Source organism: Chlorocebus sabaeus, chromosome 10 (genome assembly GCF_047675955.1).
Source record: "Chlorocebus sabaeus isolate Y175 chromosome 10, mChlSab1.0.hap1, whole genome shotgun sequence".
NCBI classification, from domain to species: Eukaryota; Metazoa; Chordata; class Mammalia; order Primates; family Cercopithecidae; genus Chlorocebus; species Chlorocebus sabaeus.
The window spans coordinates 97,736,967-97,763,325 of record NC_132913.1 but is presented as its reverse complement, the minus strand read 5'-3'; the positions used below and the strand labels follow the sequence as shown (position 1 = coordinate 97,763,325).

At 35.0% G+C, this 26,359-nt stretch overlaps 2 protein-coding genes across 4 annotated transcripts; both read left to right on the top strand.

Moving 5' to 3' along the window:
* On the top strand, positions 1-25,760 carry MYL1 (myosin light chain 1). 2 transcript variants are annotated; one of them, XM_007966133.3, is made up of 7 exons: positions 1-265; positions 13,068-13,095; positions 17,046-17,189; positions 21,182-21,355; positions 21,803-21,880; positions 24,854-24,896; positions 25,450-25,760. In XM_007966133.3, the coding sequence occupies exons 1-6, from the start codon at positions 140-142 to the stop codon at positions 24,880-24,882; spliced, it is 579 nt and encodes a 192-aa protein (XP_007964324.1). In that variant the 5' UTR covers positions 1-139; the 3' UTR covers positions 24,883-24,896; positions 25,450-25,760. The 2 variants fall into 2 exon arrangements, with proteins under 2 accessions (XP_007964324.1, XP_007964325.1); XM_007966134.3 differs by lacking the exons at positions 1-265; positions 13,068-13,095 and adding exons at positions 11,980-12,053; positions 12,792-12,816.
* LOC119625299 (ATP synthase subunit f, mitochondrial-like) lies at positions 7,843-8,129 on the top strand. 2 transcript variants are annotated; one of them, XM_073020277.1, is made up of 2 exons: positions 7,843-7,963; positions 8,081-8,109. In XM_073020277.1, the coding sequence occupies exons 1-2, from the start codon at positions 7,843-7,845 to the stop codon at positions 8,107-8,109; spliced, it is 150 nt and encodes a 49-aa protein (XP_072876378.1). The 2 variants fall into 2 exon arrangements, with proteins under 2 accessions (XP_072876378.1, XP_037857515.1); XM_038001587.2 differs by having other exon boundaries at positions 7,843-8,129.
* Positions 25,761-26,359: the final 599 nt, after the last annotated feature.

Sequence of the window (26,359 nt, the reverse complement as noted above, 5' to 3'; positions counted from 1 at the left end):
AACACTCTGGGTCCACCTTCAAGACACTGGGCTGTGGATCAACCGAACCACCACTCCTCTTCCAAGAATCATTTTGACAGGTTCTTTTGGAGGAACTCCTTCTCTTTTTAACCCACCCTTCAAAAAAAAAAAAAAAAAAATGGCACCAAAGAAAGACGTGAAGAAACCTGCGGCCGCGGCTGCCCCGGCACCGGCACCTGCACCTGCCCCTGCCCCTGCCCCAGCCAAACCCAAAGAAGAAAAAATTGACCTCTCTGCCATTAAGGTAACTAAACGGATGAATTGTGTGGTCACTGAAACATCTTTCAATAGTAAAGAACTCTAGGAACTTGCAAAGGCGTGTATTTTTCATTGAGAGGAATAGCATTATTTAATGAACTGGTAGATTTTGAAGAAGAGAATTCTGCTTTAAAAAATGAATACCAGCATATAATTTCAAAGATTATTAGAGTATGGTATCATATGTGAAGTCTGTGCTTGCTCTATTTTTTATTCTCAAGTTTCCATTTTTCCCTAAATTGCACTTTTACTATTTAGGAGAAAAGTATATATATTTAACAGTGTTGCATTTAAGAATACTTAAACCAGTGTTTGGGTTTTAAATAAAATCTCTTTGGAAACCAGATCCCTTACCTTACAACTACATCAAAAGGAAAGTTTTAGCCCCTACTTATTTCCAGAAGTTTAGAAACAGCTGATGGCCCAGTTGTCCTGTATGTATTTGACAGCTGCTCTATTTTTTGCAATTCAAGTTAATTCTCCCTTCAGCTTTGCCTAATAAAATTTGATATAACACTAAATGAGATCTCAGTGCAGAAAATTATGCACTCAAGTGTTTCAGTGACTATAACTGTCATCTTGTTTATTTGTTCACAATATTTAATTCAGAATTTGTGAGTTTCTTCTAAATGAAACTAACAAAAATAATTATAAAACTTGTTATTACATGGCTTTTAGCTTATGTCTTAGAGTATTTGCATACTGATCTTGAACTAAGAAAAATGTGATTAATTACTGTGTCAACACTTTGCTGTGATCAAAGTTCTCAATTGCCAAAAGATTATCTGCTTTTGGAAAATGGATACGTCTGTTAACTCCCAATGACGTGACTCATTAAATGTGCACCTTCTCTTCATTCACTGAGCTCTGATTGGCTCATATCACAATTTGAAAATTTTTATCTAAGGAAACCTGCCTTATATGGAAAACCAATGAGCAAAAGTACCCATGAGGTGATCTTTCCACTTAAACCAAAAGTTGTATATGTAATAAATCTCAATTTTGCCAATTTACCATTGTTTACTTGTGACTATGATGCTGACCCGTAAACAAACATTTCATTATTTAATATAACTGAAGAATTTTTTAAGTCCCAAAAATATTTAGTTAGATCATCCTTAGACATTATGTAATGAAGTTAAATATATTCATAATTTGTATAACATTCCAGTTAAACATGAAATTTTGTTTAAAATATAAGTAAATTATCACAAATATTTAATCTTTAGCTTGTAGGTATTTGAAATATTTTTTAAAAATTGGTCATAGGATATAATATTGGTTAAGAACTGTTCTTAATGGATATCGATTTAGGAGGACAAAAAAATGCATGTCAGCTCTTCTGATAAATGTTTTTCTACCTTGAGGACTGCATGTATACAGTTCTTTAAGAGGAAACCAAATTTTCATCTCCAGCAATCCTAGTTAATGTATCCTTTACATATGCATACTGACTACATTACACAGTGAGATCATAGCCATGATAGTAATTCTGATTGTCCCTCATCTTTAACTCTTCACTCTATAGTAACATTAGAAATATGAATCAGTGTCAAAGCTATTCCTTTTTATATTTATTGTGATTTATAAAACAATGTCATCTTTTTGTATCTGGTATTACAAACTTCTGGAAAGAAAAGAAGATGTACCTCTTTACCTAAGAAGCAAACAAAGTGTCTAATAAAAACAGGCATTAATTTTCTTCCCTGAGGACTGTGTAAGAATGAGTACATAAATAAAAATTTAGTTTGGCAGGTGAGAGATCTCCAAGAAAAGAGAAAACATCTCTTTTCTAATCCAGAAATTAAGCCAATTACTTATTCATAGTCAGCAGAGAAACAACACTTTTCAGAATCTTGAAAAATTATTTATTCTTCTGTCAATATGTTAAATTGAGTTGTACAAGCTCAATACTGTGTAATATTGTGAGGATACAATATGAGTTTGTACAACTAAGCAAAAGAAGGAAATACCCCTGGAGTGTCTCTGTGAGAATGGGGCATGCTCCATCTTTATTATTTCATTGCAGAACAAGAGATGTGATGGATTCCAGTAAGGGACACAAATCAAAAAGAAGTTAAATGACTCTTGAAGAAACAAGAAAAAAAAAATAACCTTTATCTTCCATTCAGAAGGCCCATTTGTAACAGACAAAAAAAAAAAAGAGAAACAAACGGAAACTAACACACTTTTGTAAAGAAATGTAAATGTCTTCAATGCTTTGTGTTCATTAATATGAAATAAACCAGTGCATATTTAGATGTATTCTAGCACAGCCAAAGAAATTGATACAACTTGAGAATTTTATAAACTTTAGTTTTATCCCAGGAGGTAACAGGCCTAATTAAAACATACATTAAAACATTTTACATTATGATGCTTTTAATCACGTAATAATGTTTCTAGATATATTACCTCATAAAAGCTATACAATTTTTTCAAGCGGAGAAAATGAACTTTAAAGAAATTAATAGAGCTGTTATATGCATTCATTAACTTTCCAAAAATTCAACAAAGAACAAAACTTAATTGGATTATAAACTTTCTTTCATAAATCATATAAGATTAGAAACTTAGCTGTCCCTTAGACTTTGAGTAATGCTGTAGTTTAATCATAACTGCCTTTGTGTAGTACTATAGTCACAGCCATGGTAAAATTTAATTTCTCCATAGTATTCCCAGCTAATATCTATGTTTCATATTGTAACATACTATATTTAATAGCCATATATTTGATTCCTCCATAAATCTTGAATAATCTTGAATATAATTAATTAGTTTTATCACCTTCTTAAATGTGCTTTCCAACCTGATTTCCTGGTTTGTTAGTTATTAGTTTACAACATTTCTTCAATTGTTCTGACACAAATTTTATGATACTCTCTGAAGGAATGCTTACTTGATGTCCAATCCTAATGGATTTTCTATGAGTACCCCTTTTCAACAACGAAGTACTATTGATATTTGAACACTAAAGTTATTGTCCTTGGTGGTTCTAAGCACGCTTTGCCTTCAGAGAGCTAATACTTCCAGTAACAATGCCAGACCAAAAGAACACAGCCTAACAGAATCAGTCACAGGAATTAAAACCCAGCATAAGTATGGTTGTAGGTTCAAAAACAAGAATACACATTGCTCAAAATCGCAACCAAGTAAGATAATGAAAGTAATGACATAACCATGTGCCTAGATTCTAGATCTTCAATGTGTAAGTAAATTTTCTGCATGATGCATGCATTGTATGGCAGTATTGCTGTGAGGTGATGGTATTGTGAATTATGTCTCTCACTGTGCTGTTTGAGTTTTAATTCTCATTGCATTCACCACTTAATCAGGTCAGCCCTGACTAGACATTGTGAGCGGTATTATAAAACATGGTAAACGTACAGAATGCATTGACAGAAACTATCACATAAGAAATCTTGCTTCAACAATTGACCACACGCTTGGGAAGATTTAAACTTTCAATTTAATATATAAGGTAGAAATCTAATGTTCCCAAATGCATCTACTTACTGATGGGGATTCAGTGGAGGCAGATAGTTGTATATGCATTGTGGCACCCAATTTGTTTTGGCCCAGGTATAGGATTACTTTTGTTCACCTGTAAGTTTTTTCTTATTTCTAACAAAACTAATATAAATCCAGTTTCCTTTAGAAGAATTTCTGAGAAAAATCAAATGAAGTCATGCTCCACGAAAGGCTCTGAAGTTTATAAAGCTTTTTGTAACAATAACCAATATTCATTGTGAATTTACTCTTTGCCATGTTATCTTATTTAATCCTCACAATATTACACTGAAGTTGTGGTATCCACAATTTGCAAGTAAAGAAACTGAGCTTAAAAGAGGGTAAGTGCTATACATATGATCAAATAAGTAGTTAAGTGATGGACATAGGGTTTAACTTAGCAAGCAAAATCCAGAGTCAACTGCGTTAACCATATCCGAAACTACCACCCTCATTTATAAAAAGTAAGTTACTGTTTCTAAGAATGTGTAAAGGATCCCTTTTTACTCTTAAGGGTATGAGGTAGAGTGGTTTTTATATTGCCCTGCACAGTCCTGTGTAACCAGAAGAGGGGATGACAGACACATCAGAGCAAGTTCACCAAGACTTTGACCTTGACCGTTCACTACTATTCTGTTCTCCATTTCCCTGTCTTAGCACCTGACAACTTGGGTGTTCTGTTTTACAGAAGGAGGGTGCAATATCAGGAACCTAGAAATATTCCTACTCATTTTGTTCCATCTTCCTATAGGATATTGTAAATGGAAAATGGATATTTTTAAATGCTATTAGATATAATGAAACTGATTAAGATTTTTTAGTACTTTTGTTCAATTAAATACACACACATCAAATATGACCTTCAATTTTTGCCATCAGGCTAATATTCTAAGGAGGGTATGAGATTTCTATTTTGTTTACAAATAAACAGCATTATTTAAACTGGAAATCCCAACCTATATTCTTTGGGATGGTATGCAGAAATACAATGCCACATGTATAATATGATAAAATCTTAACCCTAACTACTCTGAGTAAAAGAACACATGTAGTCAATTTCTAATTAGAAAAACATAGGTAAAAATATGTATAGGTTGTTTCTAACTTTTCCTTACATAATCTTAAAAGTTTGTTTTCTTTTACTCTGGCCTTTTAATAGTTCAAATTAATTTTTAATACAACTATAATGTTAGCCAATTACAATATTAATCCATTTGCGATGTGAATATAACCTCAGGAGCAAATCAGAAATTATTTGACACTTACTAGGTATCAGTGTCACATTTCCTCTTTCAAATATCTATGCTGTAACAGAAGAGAACAGGTGGGGAGAAGTGGGAAAATATTAAAGGGCATTTTGTAATTTTCTCTAGAATTATATTTTGAAGGATAATGTCTTTGAAAGGAAAATGTAGCTTTGAAAATAAGAGATCTGTTGACCAATTAATAGTGAATAACACTTTTAAGTAAAACTAAATATTTGTGGGATAAGGAGACCATAAAGTGACCGTGCCAAATTTAGCTCTCGGCATTTTAGTGCTGCAAATGAACCCCTGGCAAGTTGTTTTTAGAACTCATTCCATAATTACCTAGTATTAAGCACCATCTGACTCATGGTGGAAAGGATTATATTTAGTCTGCTGATACTACACTTTCTTCTGCTGCTCTTCAGACTGAAATACTTTTCATATAAAAATAAGATCTTCTGTGGTTTATTTCTATATCAACTTCTACAGTTTGTTTCTTACCTTAAATCAGAATGTGAAGGGCAAAAATTACAATATAAAAGTAGAAATGGCTTCAATTATACTAGTTAAAAGGTATATTATATGGATGATAAATTCTGGCTATTCTGGTCACAAATTAATAACAGTGAAGTTAAGCCAGAGAAGAAAAGCATCCCTAAAAATGTAACTACATCTTCTCAACTTTATGCTTGTCCTTTCACTGTGATAAAGTACCTATTAAATGCCCAGTGGAGTATGTCTCCTGTTTATGAAAAAAAATCCAACTGGCTTGAATATGGTGTTATGAAGTTATGTTTTGCTTAATTCCTGTTTATCTAAATTACTTCAGACTAATATTACCTGTTGAACTTTTAGGCATCTTTCCTTTTCCATTAAAATGAGTGAGTTGAAGTAGATTCTGCTGACAAAAGGATGGAAAACTCACAACCTTGAAGAAACATAAGAAATCCTAGAAATCGTGCAGTAGAATATTTTATACTGACGAAACTATAGCCTAGATGAGAGAATTTAATCAGAAGACACATGATTTATAAGAAAGCTAAAACAAAATTCCCAATCTAGTTCTCTTTCCACAAGTTCTCGAAGTCTCCAGAATGGCAATGCCAATATTCTTATCCCTGCTGTCACAAAAGGAACTTTTATTCCAAATAGGACGAAGCAGATACTTATGTCTTAAAACACACAAAGAATTTTTTAAAATAAAAGAATGAACAAAAACACAATGTAGGTTTTTAAGAAATTACATGCAAACAAATGCACAAAGGAGACAAAAGTATGGGCAGCTCTCAAGAAACTTTAAATTTCTTTATCAATTATTAATCATGAGAAAGCTAATGAGAAAACAGAAAAAGTGTAACAGGTTGTGTTTCTAGATTTTTATTAAAATTCACTTAGACTTAGCTTAGTTCCTGTAGGTCTGAATTGTTTTATTTTAATAATTGAGTTTTTGCTCTTATGTGACTGAATTCAGTTGACTAATCTAGGACTTCATAGCACAAAATTAAATATTTTATCTCAGACCAGATCAATTTATGCAATCTAACCATCTAATCTCTCTTATATTAGAGAAACTGGGCTGGTGCCATATTCTCAATACTCTTAATTTCCCCTGTTTATACCATATTATAGTAACTAGCCTAGATATATACTAGCCTAAGTATATCCTATGTTGAAGTCAAAAATGCAAAAATATTTATTTCCTTTGACTTAAGTGAGTTATTCTGAAGCACAAAACTCCCAAGAGTTCCAAAATAGTGCTTTTCCTGGCCTTTTATGGTGGTTTCTAGAAACTCTGTGAGATTGGAGTGAAAATTAGGTAAAATAAGTTTAAGGATTTATATACATCCAGGTCTTTGGTCTCTCTGCCAGGCGTTAAATCAGAGAGCATACAGCAGTGTTTTCTTTGATTGAAAACTGGCCCTGATTATATTAGCTTCTTTAGCCTTTCCAGTCATTAATCCCCATTGTATGTTGCAAGGACCATCGAGTTCTTTGAAGAATGTAGTCCATGTTCCTTCCCAGGGCATTTTCTCCCAGTATTCAATATTACATGTCTCCCCAATTATCTTTAATTACAGCTCTTCTTCTTTTACTAAGACTTACCCTACATCAATTCCAGAGCCTGTTTGATTAACAGCATTTTAATTTTTTTTCTATAATTCAATTCTTTCTGTTAGGTTGGTACAAAAGTAACGGCAAAACCGCAATTATTTTTGCACCAACCAAATAGATACATTGTATGATGTTTAATCAGTTAACTTAATCTCATTATTACTATTAGAAAGATGCTTCTCCAAGTAAAAATGAATTTGTAAACATTGTAATAAAAATTCTTTTTAGTAGCAGTATGTTGTAGACTACTATTACCTAAATCCAACATCAAATGATAGCATGAATCATAAAAATGTGGAATGTAACTAGTTTACTAAGAGTCTAAGATAAATATGTAGGCTAGAATTTAAAAGAGCCTTAAAAAAAAAATTGGGGATTGGAAAATTAGAAGTCCAGGTCAAAAACATTTATATAAAATTCAAAGGAAGGTGCTAGAAATATAAAGGTACATATATCAATAATTCAAAATCAGCATGCTAACTTTGAGCAGGTGAAGTCTTTTCCCTCATGGTACACAACCTTCTAGAGGAGAAGTTTATATCTGAAGGGGGAGCTTAGGATATACATGTTCTAATGATTTTAACTTAATGAAAATCTATTGAGCTTCAAATATAGGCAAGGTATTCTACAGAGAGTTATGGAGGGATAAATCCTAAGAATAAGGCAAGCATACAGCGGACACCAGGACTCCAAGATGGCGTCAGTCCTACCAGTGACGGACAAGAAACTTCTGGAGGTCAAACTGGGGGAGCTGCCAAGCTGGATCTTGATGCGGGACTTCAGCCCTAGTGGCATTCTCGGAGCATTTCGAAGAGGTTACTACCGGTACTACAACAAGTACATTAACGTGAGGAAGGGGAGCATCTCGGGGATTACCATGGTGCTGGCATGCAACGTGCTCTTCAACTACTGCCTTTCCTACAAACATCTCAAGCACGAGCGGCTCCGCAAATACCACTGAAGGGGACACACTCTGCACCACCCCCTGACCCCATGACCTTGGCCCCAGCCCCTCCGTGAGGAACACAATCTCGATCTTGCTGAATCCTTTCATGTCCTAATGGGAATTAACCTCCAAATAAAAGATGACTGGTACGTGTAAAAAAAATAAAATAAAATAAAAAATAAGGCAAGCAAAGTGCTCTATTGGAGACAGGTTGGGGTAGGCTCACATCCAGGTCTATATCAAGAACAAATGACTTCGGGAATGGCCTAAGCTTCCCAGAAGCTTACAATCAAGAAGGTTAAAAAATTTTCAGTGGGATGAAGACCTGGGTGATGTTGAATACTGGGGAAAACAGAGAGGAAACGTTTCTCTCAAGGGAAACAAATGTTACCAGGGCTTGTCGCATATTTAATTTCTAAAAAGAAGCAATGAGAGAACATTCCAGAGAGAAGAAAGGTAAATCTGATTTTTAAAACTAATTGATGACAGAGAACTCAAGCGAAAACCAGCCGACATTGTGTATTCATATTACACAATTAATTTGCCTTTGTTCAAAGGACTGATTACCCCATCGTTATAACCCCAAGGAAGAGAGAGAAGATAAGTTGTGCCATTTATGAAAGTAAACCAGACAGAAGAATCGCTTGAGCCTGGGAGGCGGAGGTTGCAGTGAGCCGAGATCGCGCCATAGCACTCCAGCCTGGGCAACAAGAGTGAAACTCCGTCTCAAAAAAAAAAAAAAAAAAAAAAAAGTGTGCCAGAGAAAAAAATTGGATTTCCCGTTTATTCTATGAGCACAGAATCTAGTCTTCTAGTTTTTAAACTACAGTTTTTTTTTTCTGTAGACCATACTCTAGCCTTCCCTACTGTTGTCAAATAAAATGCTCAAATATTTTTGTTGATTCTCAGTAAGTACCCAAAAAATCTAAATGCATTCTCTATGTGACAAAGGTATGAAGAAAGACTAGGGTGAAACAGTTAACAACTGCATATCACTTAACTGCTTCTATTTTAATAACAAACTTTATAGTATCCAAGTCATTAGGAATAGCTTATTCGTAACATAAATACAACTTTTTTTTTTTTTTTTTTTTTTTTTTGAGATGAAGTCTCACTCTGTAGCCCAGGCTGGGGTACAATGTCGCGATCTCAGCTCACTGCAACCTCCTCCTCCCGGATTCAAGTGTTTCTCCTGCCTCAGCCTCCTGAGTAGCTGTGACTACGGGCGTATGCCACCAGGCTCGGATAATTCTCGTATTGTTAGTAGAGGCGGGGTTTCACCATGTTGGCCAGGCTGGTCTCAAACTACTGGTCTCAAGTAATCTGCCCACCTAGGCCTCCCAAAATGCTGAGATTACATGCATGAGCCACCACACCTGGCATAAATAAAACGTTTTATTTTATTTTATTTTATTTTATTTTATTTTATTTATTTATTTTGAGACGGAGTTTCACTCTTGCTGCCCAGGCTGGAGTGCAATGGCACGATCTCGGCTCACTGCAACCTCTGCCTCCGGAGTTCAAGCAATTCTCCTTCCTCAGCCTCCCGAGTAGCTGAGATTACAGTCATGCGCCACCACTCCCGGTTACTTTTGTATTTTTAGTAGAGACAGGGTTTACTCCATGTTAGTCAGGCTGGTCTTGAACTCCCAACCTCAGATGATCCGCTTGCCTCGGTCTCCAAAAGTACTAGGATTACAGGTGTGAGCCACCACACCCTGCCCTAAATACAAATTTTAAACTTACTTTCCAGTTTACTCAATAGATTTTACACAGATTAACCATATTTTATATCTAGGCAAGGACACTTTTTTACCTGAAAAAAATTATTAAATATGAAAATAATTATGCTTAGTAGGGCAATTTTGATGGTTAATTTTGTATTATGTATAGTTATTAGCTCAACTAATGATATATGCTAGTTCTCAATAACACAATTCAAATTTAATAATGTAATTACATAAATATAATTAGAAAACTAAAAAAGAACACAAAGATAACATAGTAGGCCCTGATGCTTTCATTTATGTCAAAAATTGTAAGATTCCAAATCTTGTAATATTCAAAGCTTACACATTTCCACCTTTGTCTTTCCCTTCCATTTGCCCCTAATGATTCAAAGCATTTTTAATTTTTCTATTAAATTTCAGTTCCCAATAACCTTTCAAAAGGTCAAGCTATTTATGAAAATGTTTACCTGGGTACTAATAATTTTAAAATTATATTTTCAATCTTCATTTTGGGACTCAAGATTCTATGAGATTTTTTTCACTACTTATAAACTTAGAGCCAGAAGAGATGTGTATATTAAATGCTGATTTTTTCTGAAATAGTTTGAGGAGAAGCTACAAAGTATATGTCTTTCTAGAAGGGAAGACTTCATGCTTTTTGTGACCATCCCCTTAAAAAACAGTTGCTGAAGCAGTACTCAAGTTACAATTAATCTCCAATATACATTATGCCTGTGAGCTGCTTTAAACATGTAGAAAACTGGTAAATATTTTGTCTGAACTTTAGCAGACATCGTAGGAGGATCTTTCCCTGTACCACTTTTCCCAGTACCATTTCCAGAAGGGAGTTGCCTGCTATTTTCAGGTAAGCTACCATGAAAACCCATTGCTGGCCAATCCCCTAGATACCTTTAAAATTCTAAAATACAGTTTTAGCTAGGCAAGGTGACTCATGCCTGTAATCTCCACACTTTGGGCAGGATGATGGCTGGAGGCTAGGAGTTCAAACTAGTCTGGGCAACATAACGAGACCCTGTCTCTACAAAAAATCAAAATAAAAATTAATCGGGTGCAGTGGCACATGCCTGTAGTCCTAGCTACTAAGGAGTCTGGGGTGGAAAGATCACTTGAGCCTGGGAGTTCAAGGCCGCAGTGAGCTGTGATTGTGCCATTGCACTCCAGCCAGAGTGACAGAGCAAGACTCTGTCTCAAAAATAATAAAATAAAGTACAATTTTGCATTCCACAAGCTCTGCCTTGCATTCTTTTGCCTTCTTGGTCTAGGGGCTGAGCCATAGAGTATTTGCCAAGGCAGAAGCAGAAACAGAAGCATGTTCTAGTAAGAACTTATGCGTAGTTTAAAAAAAAAAAATGTATAGGATGAGAGAAAAAGAATGTAAAAATGATCTATCAGCTTTTCTGCTCAGAAAAACTTCTGAAAATAAAAAAAATATGACTACTCAGCCATTATAAAGATAACAAGGAGGGAGGAAAATAACCAGACCTAACGTCAGGAGACTAAAGGAGAATGGTGAAAAGCAGAGATCAAAACTATTCCTGGTTTAGATTATGCTTGCAAAAGAGTGATCTTTAATTGGAGATTGCAAGACCTGACCAGATTGTCACTTGGGTGCACCCTAAGAAACATGCAGAATGTGCATGGCCTTTTCAAGTCCTCTGAACTTTACCATAAAGGATAGCACTTCAGAGGATGTTCCTTCTATTATAGCAGTTGCCATTTGAAACCCCAAACCAGTCCCATTCAAAAACTTGCATTAATACCAAAACTTGCTGACTAGAAGTTTTCAAAATCCACGGTCATCAAGAGAAGGGTCTGGCCCAAGACCTTAAAGAACTTCTAAGCTCTTCTGCCATCGAACAAATAGGAAGCTTCTTAAAAGAAGATGCTCCAAGAGAACTTCTTGGAAATAAAGACCATAAAAGTACTGACAGGCTTCCATCTCACTATGGCTGTCCACTCCCAGGTTCTAGTCACCTAAAAATAGCTCTCAGGGTACAGATCCATCTTTCCCTTTGCCCTAAGAAAGCTAAAGAACTCTCCAAGGGGTGTGGCAACTTATCTCTGAAACCTGATGCTAGCTGTGAGGTCAAAGCTTGCCCAGAAATAAAAGGAAGCCTCAGCCAGGGAGGACCCCACTCAGGGACCGGAGCAACCCTCAACTTACTCTTCGGCTTTCCTGCTGTGTTGCAGCCCAGCCACTCCATCATGGTGGGTCCTATGAGACAATGATTTGTCATTTATAGGAGAAAATAGATAGAGGATATGATCTTACTGAGAAGAAAGATAGGCAAAGAATGGAACTGAGGAGAGAACATATTCAATATGAGTCTTTAGTATCTACTTTTGGGTTTTGTTGAGATCCATTAAAGATAGAAGAAAATAATTAGAGCTGTTTATCAACTGGAAAAATACAGGTTACTTCCAAGAGCTGTGCTTTATGCTTCACCAACTCTTGCTGTATCACGTAAGATTCATTATACCTAAATTTAGAAGAAAAAAACCTGTAGCTACAGCAAAATATTATACTTAAAATACAATCCAGTGATGCTGATAGCTAAAACTAAGTAAACAGCTTTTGATGCATTGGGTTTTGTATACTTTTCTTTAAGCACTGGCTAAATAGAAGACAGACTTAAGGTAGTCTTTTTAATGGGTATATCTGTACTCAAACACTGTATCTTATTAGACATATCTTAAATATACTACAGTTTTCCTAGAAGTATTAAATGTAGCATTTGTTAAATCATTAAGATACAGAAAGATATTCCCTAATTATCTTTTGCAATAGCTTTTCATGTTCCTAGATTCAAAAGTGTCCTAAGGCAACCTTCTTATGCCAAGACACCTACATAGCTTCCTAAAAATCTCAGAGCAACCAGCACTCATTCTTCTGTCAATGCATTTGAAAGAGTACTTGTTTTTTCTTTCTCTTCCTCGCCACTGCAGTCCTTCAGTGCTGACCAGATTGCTGGTAAGTGAATTGAGTTTCTCTGCTACAGATGTAGGCACAGCACTGCCTAGTTTCTGCAATATTACTTATCTTCAAGGCATGTTTCATTGCAGCTCAACCATTAGTGTCCAAGCTATGCCTGAACTCTGAAAAGTAGGCTGACTTTTGGAGCTTACTTTGAAGATTACTCAGGGAATGAGCTGGATACAACTAAAAATCAGAACATTTTTGTTTGGTTAAAACATTCTTTGTGGTCAATTTCTTTCTAACAGATCGAGTTCTCTAAGGAACAGCAGGATGGTAAGTTTAAAAGCTATGGTTGTTAAATGTGCACACTCATAAAGATGGCATGTGTGAAAACCAACTCCCTTGGGATGAGATTAGCTCTTCCTAATTATCCCCACTGGTGTTGCCATTCTAAATATAAATTGCTCTCGATCACTCTAAATATAAATTAGCTCAACCTGAAACCCTCGCTGATACTCAGTAATCAAAGGTTTAACAAGATAAGCACCACAGAATAGGCCCTTATATTTACTGATACCTAAATAAAACCAATTTGATACAATAGATAATACCATCTATAGAGAGATTATATATATATATATATATATATATATATATATAGTAGATTTTAGATGGCTAAATTGCTAATATAATCCCTAAAGAGAGATTTGACAAGTCTGAATTGTCAATTTGAAAAATAAAATTGATTATAAAACTGCCCAATTACTAAAACTATCATTTCAATGGATAACATAGTGAGTTGTAGAATAAAAATGAATTCAGAAACAAAGAAGGATTAATTTATCATAGAACTATAGAAGGAACATTAAATGTCTCCTGGTTTAACCCCTCCCTGAGACATGCAAGACAGAGTCCAGAGATGTGACAAGACTGTGTCAATGACTCAAAGAATTAGTGCTAGGATCAAAATCTGACATTAGTTTAAGTTGATTAAAAATTTATTTTATAAGAATAATTACTAGCTAAGAGACTTGAAACTCTTAAGATTCAAGAGAATCTGAATAGTTTCCCTAACAAGTCAACTTTTTCACCTTTGGGTCTTTGGATCCAACAGATCCCATTAGTCCACAGGAGCTTGATGTTCTCTAGGAAGTACAGTGAGGAATGTTTTACAGAGTGAAAGAGTCACATATCTCAATGAACTGAGACATACATAAACTTATAGATGGAAGGAGGAGAAAAAATTAGCTTCAAAATATTGTATAAATTAGAATATCAGTCATAAGTAGTATGTCTATATTACATATATTATGATATGCAAAATATAAATAATTATAATTATAGGTGATTAATAAGAATCTATTCAAATACTCAGTTCTCTACCTAAAGGATTCCCATTCTTAAAGTCTGTTTCTGTGTCTGAAATAGTTCATATTTGAACACAAACTGAGAAAAAAGGGATATTTACTGTAGTTCAGACTCACATGCATCTGCATCATGGTTGATGGCCTCATGTAGACAGATTAAATGATTTAGTGACTCATAACTCAAGATTATTTGAAATTATAGCATGAAGGACTTTTTTCTCATTGAAAACAGTTGGTGATTCTACTATAATTTGTTTGATTTTTAATGCATTTTACTAGTGATGCTGCTACATTGTCACCCGCTGCATCCCAGTCCTCTCAAATAGCTCATTTACAGTTGTTGTGACCAAACTATTGTAGGATCAAGCAAGGGAAGACTTAAAAACCCTTGCAAGGACGCGAGGATTTAATGTTGAACATTAAACCTTTTACTCCGTCTGTGAAATAGATTTCAGACACAGAAGTTCAGTAAACATGGGTGTAGCGTACTGTTTTCTTTGTGGCAGGAAAACAAATGTCAGCATTTTAAATGATGTGGAAAACCTATGGTTTCTTAAATGAAAGTATTCTTTAGTTTGTTTCCTTGTTTAGCAGTTAAAGAATTGTGTTCATGGCTGCTCTATTGGAATCTATCACAGAATTGAAGGAAAAGGGGCAAAAACTGGAAAATTACAGCATTCTAAAGGTCTAAGTCTTGTGCTGTCCAGTAGACACTAGGCACATGTGGCTATTTAAACTTTAATTAATTAAAAATAAAATTTTAAATCCATTTTCCTCACTTGCACTAGTCACATTTTAGTGTTCAAGAGCAACAGTTAATAGTCACCTTTTTGGGCAGCCCAGAATGACAACAATTCCATTATTACCAAAAAGTTCTAGAACAATACTGTTATACACCAGAAGTTAGCAAACTTTTTCTTAAAAGGGCCAAATAGTAAATAAGTTAGGCTTTGCTGCCAGTATAGTCTCTGTAAAAGCAACTCCACTCTGTCACTGAGGTGTGAAGAAAGCCATAGACTATTCATAAAATGGGAATGGCTGTATCCAAATCAAATTTTATTAAAAAGAAACAGGCAACTAGCCCCTGGAAAATAGTATAACCATCCCTGGTATTAATTTTTCAAGAGAATAACTAAAGTTTGGGTTAAAAATCTGGAGTAAGAAAAATAGTGTCTTTCTGGTCTCTGCCTTTAAATCACCAAAAGTGTTAATGTCAGAGTGATTCTATTACAGCCCATAAAATCCTATTTCCACTTCGGCATCTGACCAGGGTAATAGTGAACCTGCTGAGCAGTCTGTTCATGAAAGCCTGAAGCCAGTAACAAGAATAGTTCAGTTTCACATGTCCCTTAGAAAGATGAAAAATAATATTTGACTAATGACTTCTTAGTGCCTGCAGCAAGTTTTTTTAGCATAGGGAATTGATCTGTAGCCAAACTGCATAGAATTTGAGGGGGAAGTTTTAACAAATAATGGTAACATGATCTGCAGTGAATTGTGAATATAATGTCAGTGCGATGTTAGATTAGGATATGGAGGAATAGTAAGATGGAATATTTTGCTGAGTAATCTATCTAGACAGCACCTTTTGATCTGAAACCACTGATAGCCTAAAAAATGCTTTCACTTCTACCAATTTATTCAAAAACGATTTTTTGAGTATTGTTGATATTAACTCCAAGTCACCGTCCGTACTTTTGGGTTTCCCAGAAAATGTAATCTAGTTTATAAGTTCTAATTAAAACGGTTTTCCTGGCCCCCAAATTCATAGTAGCACCCCTTTCTGTCTTTGATATACATTTCTAAACTCTTTGTCACTATAATTTTGAAAGTCAAACCAGTTCTATCAAAAGAGAATGATGAAATTTAGAGAAAGTAAGCAATGCAATTATTATAATTAGAATAGAGAACACTTTAAAATATGTATTCAGAAAAGAATGGGAATGGCTGTGTATACTTAATATACACACATACACACAAAATGAATCAAGCAAACTGGGAAAATGTGACTAAAATCGATGGAGTCTACCAATGTGAATATCTTGGTTGTGATAATATAATTTTGCAAAATGTTACTACTGGAAGATACTGGGCAGAGCATACAGGAGATCTTTCTGTATCATTTCTTACAACTGCATGTGAATCTACAATTTTCTCCATAAAATTGTAATTACAAGGCATACCGAAATTCTGAAGTAGATATAGCAACATATGTCATATGTATTATTTGAAAAAACAGTAAAGTATAAAGAGATTATCACAGCAACAATGGTATTATCATACCAAAACAAATATTTCTCCTTCTGAATTGATTACACCTGGAGACTAACAGAGTCACACATTAGTTAATAAACTATAGAATGTAGAGATTTGTCTCACCTTTCTAAATTTTTCCTCAAAAATAAAGGTATTCCTGGAGAAAACTGGTTAAAGGGATAACCTAGGAAATTTGTACCTCAAGAGGAGGTTTTTCTATATAATTTGAAAAGTTTGAGTTAACCTCACATACCATGAGCCTGATTGAAAATTTGTTCTTTCTGAAATTTTGTTAATCTTGTTAATTATATGAGAGATTATTAAAATTTCTCAGGGCCTTAGAATGTTTTTTAACCCAATCCTGCTTTCCAGGCAGGTAAAGAAAATATGAATATGACTAGGAGCCCCAATTTCCATATCTGATTAACAACAACAGGCAACTTAAAGTTGAAAATGCTGCTTTAAAATAATCCCAAAAAGAAATGCTAAGTTTTTGCCAATGATAGTTGGAGATACAAAAAGAGAATCCAGGATAACAACTTGCACAGTTGGCAAAAGTTGTAAAACAGAAGAGTTTGAACTGAATTTTTGATTGAGTTAGATTTAAGTAATAGGTTAGAGGAAGAAAAACAGCATTGTAATGCCTCTTGCTTTTTGCAGAATTCAAGGAGGCATTTCTCCTGTTTGACAGAACAGGTGATTCCAAGATCACCTTAAGCCAGGTTGGTGATGTCCTTCGAGCTCTGGGCACAAATCCCACCAATGCAGAGGTCAGGAAAGTTCTGGGAAACCCCAGCAATGAAGGTAACCCATCAATTTTTCCAAGAAGTGTTGAAGTATAGGGAAGTGTGTAGCGCTGTGTGTGTGTGTGTGGTATGTGTGGTGTGTGTGTGTGTGTGAGAGAGAGAGAGAGAGAGATTGATTTTAAAATGTTTCACGTAATAGGGCTCAGTTTATTCCTGATTGTGGTAAGTGCGCCTCTTAGCCATATAGTCTCAGCCTTTTTCTTTACAAAATAAGTTAAACTTCATTTGAGAATTTGCAAGCATGATAAAATGTCAATGTTTAACATTAGGTATTAGAAATAATATCTAATGTCAAATGTCAATGTTTAACTTTAGATATTAGAAATAATACCTAATGCTATCATCATTTCAAATGTTCATAATTAAAGGCTAATGAAATGAAATAATATCCAAATCTGCACATTTTTTCAGACTTCATATCTTCAAAGGCAAAAACACATTTTGGCAAAGATGTTAAATATGACTTAAAACACTTTATAAACAATTCTGAGTAAATTCCAGTGGCACAGTTCTAGAGAACTTCTCTGATAAAAGCTGTGGAAATGAAATTGCAACTTTGTCAAGCAACTGAAAAATACATGCTGACTGCCATGTGCTCTGTCCTTTGACACACTGCTTCTATGAGCGGACAGAAGCAGGGTGTCAAAAGACAGAGCACAGGGATAATCCTAGGAAAAAAATCAGTGAGAAATCTAAGTGGCAAAATTGCAGAAGTCATTTACTCAATCCAGAAATCCAGTTATTATTCTAGAACAAGGAAATTACTTTTAATCCCAATGGTTTTATTGAAAAGTATAATAGTCTAACAGAAAATGATACTCAAAACAAACAAAACAGACAAGACACATTTGCAAATTGTTTGACAAGGGATTAATATCCAAAATGTATAAGAAACTCAACAGCCAAAAAAAAAAAAAAAAAAAAAAAAAACCCACAAATAATCCAATCAAAAAATAGGCAAATGAACTGAATAGACATCCTTCAAAAGAAGATATACAAATGGCCAACAGGTATATTTTAAAATGCTCAACATCACTAATCACCAGGGAAACGTGAATTAAAAACCACAATGAAACACCACCTCACCCGCTTAGAATGGTCATTGCTAAAAAGACAAAAAACAAATGCTGGGGAAGATGTAGAGAAAGGGGAGCTTTTATACACTGTTGCTGAGAATGTCAGTGCAACCATTGTGGAAAATAGTACGGTTTATCACAAAACTAAAAATAGAACTGTTATATGATCCAGCAATCCCACTACTGGGTATATTTCTAAAGAAAAGGAAATCAATATGCCAAAAAAAAAATCTGTATTCCCATGCTTATTGCAACACTATTCACGATGCCCAAGATATGGAATCAACTTAAATGTCCATCAACAGATGAATGGATAAAGAAAATATGACATATATATACAATGGAATACTATTTAACCACAAAAAAATGAAATTTTATCATTTGCTGCAATATGGATGAGCTTGGAAGACATCATGTTAAGTAAAATGAGCCAGGGACAGAAAGATAAGTCTACATGTTCTCACTCATGTGTAGAATCTAAAAAATTTTATTTTAGAGAAGTGGAAAGTAGTGCTTTCTAGAGACAGGGAAGGGTGGAAGGAATAAGAGACAGCCAGAGGTTGGTTAATAAATACCAAAGTATAGCTAGATTGGAGGAATAAATTCTAATGTTCTGAATAAATTCTAGTGCTCTAGTCCCTCCCGAGTAGCTAAGACTACAGACATGCACCACCACACCCAGCTACTTTTTGTTTTGTCTTAGTTTGTTTTGTAGAGACAGGGTCTCGCCATGTTGCCCAGGCTGGTCTCAAGCTCCTGAGCTCAGGTATCTGCCCTCCTTGGCCTCCCAAAGTGCTGGGTTTATAAGGGTGAGTCACTGCACCCAACAGAAACCTTATTTTAAAATGCCACTTCCCAACTTACCAAACATCTATCTTTAATGAAGAGAGGAGGGAATAAGAGATAGCCAGAGGTCGGTTAGTGAATACAAAATTATAACTAGATTGGAGGAATAGCTCTAGTGTTCTAAAGCACTATAGGATGACTATGCTAGCAGCAATTCATTTTCAGATAGCTAAAAGAGTTGATCTTGAATGTTCCCAATACAAAGAAATGATAAGTGTTTAAGGTGATCGGTATGCTAATTATCCTGATTTGATCATTACACATTTTACATATGTATCCAAATATCACACTTTACCCCATAAACACGTACAATAAGTATGTGTCAATAAAAAATAATTTTTGAAAGAGATACAAAACTGAAGTTTTTCAAATAGATATTCAGGCTGTTTATCTTTGCCATTAGGAAACAGATAGAGGGGTGTGAAATAACAAATAATCTTTTTCTTTCCCTTGACAACTGAAAATTCTTTGGAGACCTTCCTTTGTTAGAAAAAGAAAACTTGATTTCAACAAAACTCAAAATCAGCCTGCTGACTTCATTTTCTTTGGAAGGAAATATCCAATTATACCATGCAGAAAAGCCGAGAGCATGAGATCAAGTGAGCAAGCAATAGGGCAAACCCTATTTTTAATTTTTCTTTCTTTCCTTCTTTCTTTTCCTGAGGCAGGGGCTCACTCTGTCACCCAGGTGGGAATAAGTGGCATGATCATAGTTCATTGCAGCCTCAACCTCCCGGGCTCAAGCAATCCTGCCTCAGCCTCCCAAAGTGCCGGGATTACAGGTGTGAGCCACCACACCCAGCCAAACCTAATTTTAATTTTTATTTATTTATTTGAGATGGGGTCTCACACTGTCATCCAGGCTAGAGTGCAGTGGCGTGATCTTGGCTCACAGCAACCTCCACCTCCCAGGCTCAAGGATTCCTCCCACCTCAGCCTCCCAAGTAGCTAGAGACTACAGGCATGTATCAGCATGCCTGGCCTTTTTTTAACTTTCTTTTTCTTTTTTTTCTTTTCTTTTTTTTTTTTGTAGATATGGGGTCTTGCCATGTTGCCTAGGCTGGTCTCAAACTCCTGAGTTCAAGGAGTCCATCTGTCTCGGCTTCCCAAAGTGGTGATGTTACAGGTGTGAGCCACTGCAACCTGGCTGAAACCCTTAAATGTCACTTTCCAACTTAGCAAACATCCATCTTTCATAAAATTATTTGGTAAAATACTCATTTATTCAGCATTCAAATTTAATTTTTTAAATATTACTCAATATAATTTCAATGTAAAAATATAAATAACATGTAATAGAAATATAGAAGAGTAGTAAAAAGATTTGATTTGGTGAATACATAACTTTACCCATTTGCATACATCCGGATAGTATAAAATGGACTGTCTAGATTTTCCATGAATAAGATTTACCTTGTCAGAAGACAATAAAGTCCTATCATCTCCAGGCTTCTAAGGTACAAAGAAGTCAAGAGATCACAGAATATTTGACACACACTCTCTCCTTGTAAACTTCTTAAATTACTTAAAATTTAAAGAAAGGGAAGGCCCTCCAAAAGCTGGGGACAAAGGTAGAATATGTACTAAAGTTAAGTTTTACTGTCTTAATCCACTAGTGAATTTGTTGTATCTCAGTGCATTTTTCTATGATTTGCAAGTATTTATGGGAAATATTAAATGGACAATACTAAAAATAAGCTACCACTTATTAAGCACTCAGTTTATCCTAGATATTATATTAAACTTTGCATTCATTAGCTCATTTAGTTCTCACAATAACCCTATTAGTTATCTCTATTTTACAGATAACTTGAGGCACAAAAAGGTTAACTTGTGCACTGTCAGAGTTGCAAATGATAGACTAGGAATAAAAGTTCAGGTACTGGAATTCCAACCCTCACATGCTATTAACTAATACCATATTCTTGATATTTTAGCAATTTACCAGCTGAAATTTAAGCTGTGTCAAGGTTTTTCAGATAACCTAGAATAACTTTTGAAGTTTAAATTGTGACTCAGAGTTAGTATTATGGTAGCTAATAACCCTCAAAATTGCAATTTCTTACAGAGCTGAATGCCAAGAAAATTGAGTTTGAACAATTTCTGCCTATGATGCAAGCCATTTCCAACAACAAGGACCAGGGCACCTACGAAGACTTTGTTGAGGGTCTGCGTGTCTTTGACAAGGAAGGCAATGGCACAGTCATGGGTGCTGAACTCCGCCATGTTCTAGCCACCCTGGGTAAGGGAATTTATTTCAGTGGACTTAGTGAGACAGAATATATAGAAAAGAACATGACAGGAGAATCATGTCATCACCAAAATAGGAGGAAATACTACAAAGGGAAAATGGGGGGAAAAAATAGTCAAAAGTTAATGACCATTTCAATTGGCCTCAGTGGCAGTGAGTTTGGTGAAAATGTTAACTTAAAATATTGGTAATGAATAAATAAAGGAAAGCATGGTAGTTCTTATAGGATACAGTTTGTATGACAAGGGATAATGTGTATTTAATTAACTCATTCAAAAACCAATTAGTTGACAATATATTAAGTACCAAAAGAATGGGAAAGTCACAATTCCTACATGCCAAGGGTTTAGTCTCCAGAAGCCCTTGGCTGATGACCTATGGTGGATTTTGAAAATACCACGAGGACTTCTTTCTGAAAGGAGAGTTTTGTTTCATCAGGTGAAAAGATGAAAGAGGAAGAAGTGGAAGCTCTGATGGCAGGTCAAGAAGACTCCAATGGCTGCATTAACTATGAAGGTAGAATCAATGCTCACTGGTGGTTACAGCAACTCTTAACTGATCAGATTGATAATGGACTCCTTTTGAACTTCTTTTCCTCTTTCTTCCTAATTGACATACATATGACAACCAATTGCATAACTCTAAAAAGATAAGTGAGGATCTGAACATATAAATAACATTTATTCCAGTGTGTTTTTGCAATACTGTGCATTGTTTTTAAGCTTAAAATGTGTTTTCACATATATTTTTTGTTAGATCTTCAGAACATCCCTATGAGGTAGACAGGGCTGATGTCAGAATCAAATTTAATAGAATATTAAACTTGAAGAAATCTCAATATCTTTTACTAGTATAAAGCAATTATGAAAATGAAACTTCGGGCCAAAGAGGTTTAGTTACTTGGTGAAGGTCAAACAACTGATGGTCAGGCTGGTGCTAAAATTTACTTCTTCTCCTTGTCTAGTGTTCTTGCTTTAATGAAAGTCATCCCACAGTTGCCAATTGTTTAATTCCTACCACCAATCTATAGCAGCTTCACCCAGAGGGTGTGAAAGCAATGCACTACACAAAACAAAGATGCATAATATAATTTACAAATTTAATTTTTTTAATTTGTAAGAAAATTTAAAATTTAAAATTTTCTTACAAGAAAATGTAAAAATGTTTCTGTCCCCAAAGAGAATGAACCCAGTTACATATAAATAAAGACAAAAAGAGAAAAACATAGAAGAGAAGAGAACAAGAGTGAGGGGAAGAAAGGAGAAGAAAGGAAAGGAGGGAGAAGAGGACAAAAAGAAAGGGTTTAGCCAAGCTTATCTTCACTGACAATCTTGATTAAACTTCACTCTTAATTCTTAATTCTTAATGTGACAATTCTTCACATTTGGCTATTACCATAAATACACTCCATAGAGAATCATTCAATAAATATTGTTTGAACAAGTGGACAGTCATCTAGAAAATAAAGTCAAATCTGAATTTTATGCCAGGACAAATATCAAATAATTTACATGTGAAATGTAAAAGCTAAAAACAAAGAGCACAAAAATCGCGGAAGAATTCATTTTATAACTTTGGAATGATTAAGTTTTTTCTTTCTAACAGTGACACAAAAACCAGAAGGCATTGAAAATGTTGACAAATTTAAACACATACTTTTAAAAGTCTCTGTGGCAAAAGCCACTAAAGCAGTCAAAAGACGGATAGCAAACCAGAAAAAAAGAAAAAAAAAAATTGCAGCCGGGCGCGGTGGCTCAAGCCTGTAATCCCAGCACTTTGGGAGGCCGAGACGGGCGGATCACGAGGTCAGGAGATCAAGACCATCCTGGCTAACACGGTGAAACCCCATCTCTACTAAAAGATACAAAAAACTAGCCGGGCGAGGTGACAGGCGCCTGTAGTCCCAGCTACTCGGGAGGCTGAGGCAGGAGAATGGCGTGAACCCGGGAGGTGGAGCTTGCAGTGAGCTGAGATCCGGCCACTGCACTCCAGCCTGGGCGACAGAGCAAGACTCCGTCTCAAAAAAAAAATAAAAATAAAAATTGCAATTAATATCAGAAAGAGCTTATTTTCCTAATAAAAAAGAACTACTACAAATATCATATCCAATAGAAAATTAGCAAGTATATGAACAGACAATTCATAGGAAACAAAATGAAAAAAATGAAAAACTACATTAATAATTTTTAAAAATGCACATTAAAACTACACTGACGGCTGGTCGCGGTGGCTCACGCCTGTAATCCCAGCACTTTGGGAGGCCCAGGCAGGCAGATCACTTGAAGTCAGGAGTTCCAGACCAGCCTGGCCAGCGTGGTGAAACCCTGACACTACTAAAAATACAAAAATTAGCTGGGCGTGATGGCGCACGCTTGTAGTCCCAGCTACTCAGGAGGTTGAGGCACGAGAATAGCTTGAAACTGGGAGGCAGAGATCACATTACTGCACTCCAGCCTGGGCAACAGAGCAAGACTCAGTCTCAAATAATAATAATAATAATAATATAAAACTACACTGCAACATCATTTTTCAATAAGCTGATTGCCAAAGATTAAATGTTTGGGCACACTTTGGGCTGAGTAGAGGGTATGGAAACAGGCAATTTCATGTATTACTGATGGAAATGCATATTGTTAAAACCCCTAGGTGATGATGTGTTACTACTAATAGCAGCAAATCTACTTCTGGAGAGACTTAGTCTCTAGATATTCTTTCACTCAAGTGAGATGACCCTATATAGATAGTTATTCATTACTGTGCTGTTCATAGTGGCCAATTTTTTTTAACAATTTAATGTCCATCAATGTGTAATTTCATCAACATATCAATGTGAAAACAATCGAATGTCCATCCATGTATCAACGTGAAATTCTCTGCAGCCCTAAAAAACAGGGACACTGTTGTGTACGGTTATAATATCTATAAGATAAATTATTAATTGAAAAAAGGAATACAAAACAGTATATAGAGTATGACATTTTGTGTTAAAAGATTTTTAGAAACATATTTACGTGTTCTTGTATGTGCATAAACAGCTCTGTCAATTTAGCTATAAAAAGGGGAACTAGTTACCTGGCAGACAGTGATGGGAAACACTTTGTTGTTATATATCCTTTCATATGTTAAAAAAAATATTTTAACCCTAGCTGGGCACAGTGACATGTGCCTATAGTTCCAGCTGCTTGGGAGGTAAAGCAGGATCGCTTGAGCCCAGGAGTGTGAGTCAAGCCTTGACAACACAAGACCCCATGTTAAAAAATAAAAATCTATGTGAATGTACCACTTATTCAAAAAATTAATTTGCAAAATCTGGGCAAAGGTCATAAATCCCCTACTAAGAATTATGAGCTATACACCTTAAATACAAAAGAAAATAAACTACTGTTACAGCTAAAAATAGGATTGAGCTAACTCATTAAACCTTTCTTTTATTAAATTTGACTGTTTCCTAACTCCAAGTTGTCTATTTTGTCTATTTTGCCCCTACAGCTTTTGTCAAGCACATCATGTCTATCTGAATGGAGCTCTCAAGGTATATACCTGTTCCCTCTTTAATATTTAAGGCTTTCTTGATACTGTGTTTTTTAAAACTTGACAGCTTCAGTTTATATGCTGTAGATTAATATTAGTTAATTAAGAGATGTTTATATTAATTAGAAAATACTAACACCTTGAGATGGGTTATTTAGAAATAAAGCATTTTTGCATGAGTGTATAAGCAAAACTTATGAGGTTTTTGTTTCCATTCATAAATTCTATCTTTGTGACTGTAATACAATTTTGCAGTGGACTACCAGAGACTAGTTGATTAATTTAATTGGAACAGAACACTAATAAAAGCACAGGCAAATGTTTTTTGGATAAGTAAAGTAGTTTTTAACAGTTTCTGCTCTAGAAAACCATGTTATAACAGTCCAAATTCAAGCACTTGCAACCAAGTTCTTACAACTAGGAAATGGCTCATCTTTTAAGTGCTGGTTCGCTTTGTGCTTTTTATTCTCTTACACTTCACATTATTTCCTCGGGGGTTTTATTCCTGAAAAGATGCAATCAATATCTAATTCGTTTTCCAGTTTTCTTTACAGAACAAGCATGTTTAGGAAGACTGGCTGGAAACTTATTTTAATCACACCCATGACAAACTCCAGATCTGTTTACCATCATTCAGAAAAATAAAGCAATCTGGACTGTTCAAGACTGAGCAACTCCCTGAATTTTTATACATCTTCAGTTTTTCTCTGAATTGTATTCATACCACACAAAGTATCTGCTGCTCTAGACGAGAAGAATAAAATATTGACAATCTCAAATCCAAGCACCATTCTTTATTATCTACTATGAATCAACAAACATTCTTAAAACAATAAATCAATAAACAATTTTGGTCAGTCTGGAATGTTCAAGTCACATTGCATTTTTAATTTTCTTAATGAAAATAATTTTTAAAACTTCAATTATTTAAGAAAATGTGGCACATATACACCATGGAATACTATGCAGCCATAAAAAAGGATGAGTTTGTGTCCTTTGTAGGGACATGGATGCAGCTGGAAACCATCATTCTTAGCAAACTATCACAAGAACAGAAAACCAAACACCGCATGTTCTCACTCGTAGGTGGGAACTGAACAATGAGATCACTTGGACTCGGGAAGGGGAACATCACACACCGGGGCCTATCATGGGGAGGGGGGAGGGGGGAGGGATTGCATTGGGAGTTATACCTGATGTAAATGACGAGTTGATGGGTGCAGCACACCAACATGGCACAAGTATACATATGTAGCAAACCTGCACGTTGTGCACATGTACCCTACAACTTGAAGTTTAATAATAAATAAAAAAAATAAAAATTAAAAAATAAAAAAAATTAAAAAAAAAAAACTTCAATTATTTTGTTAAATGTAGAGAATATTGACAATTTATAAACTTTTAAAAGAAGAAATCACTGCAGTCTACATAGCAATAACAAATTGAATAATAAAGATAATCAGA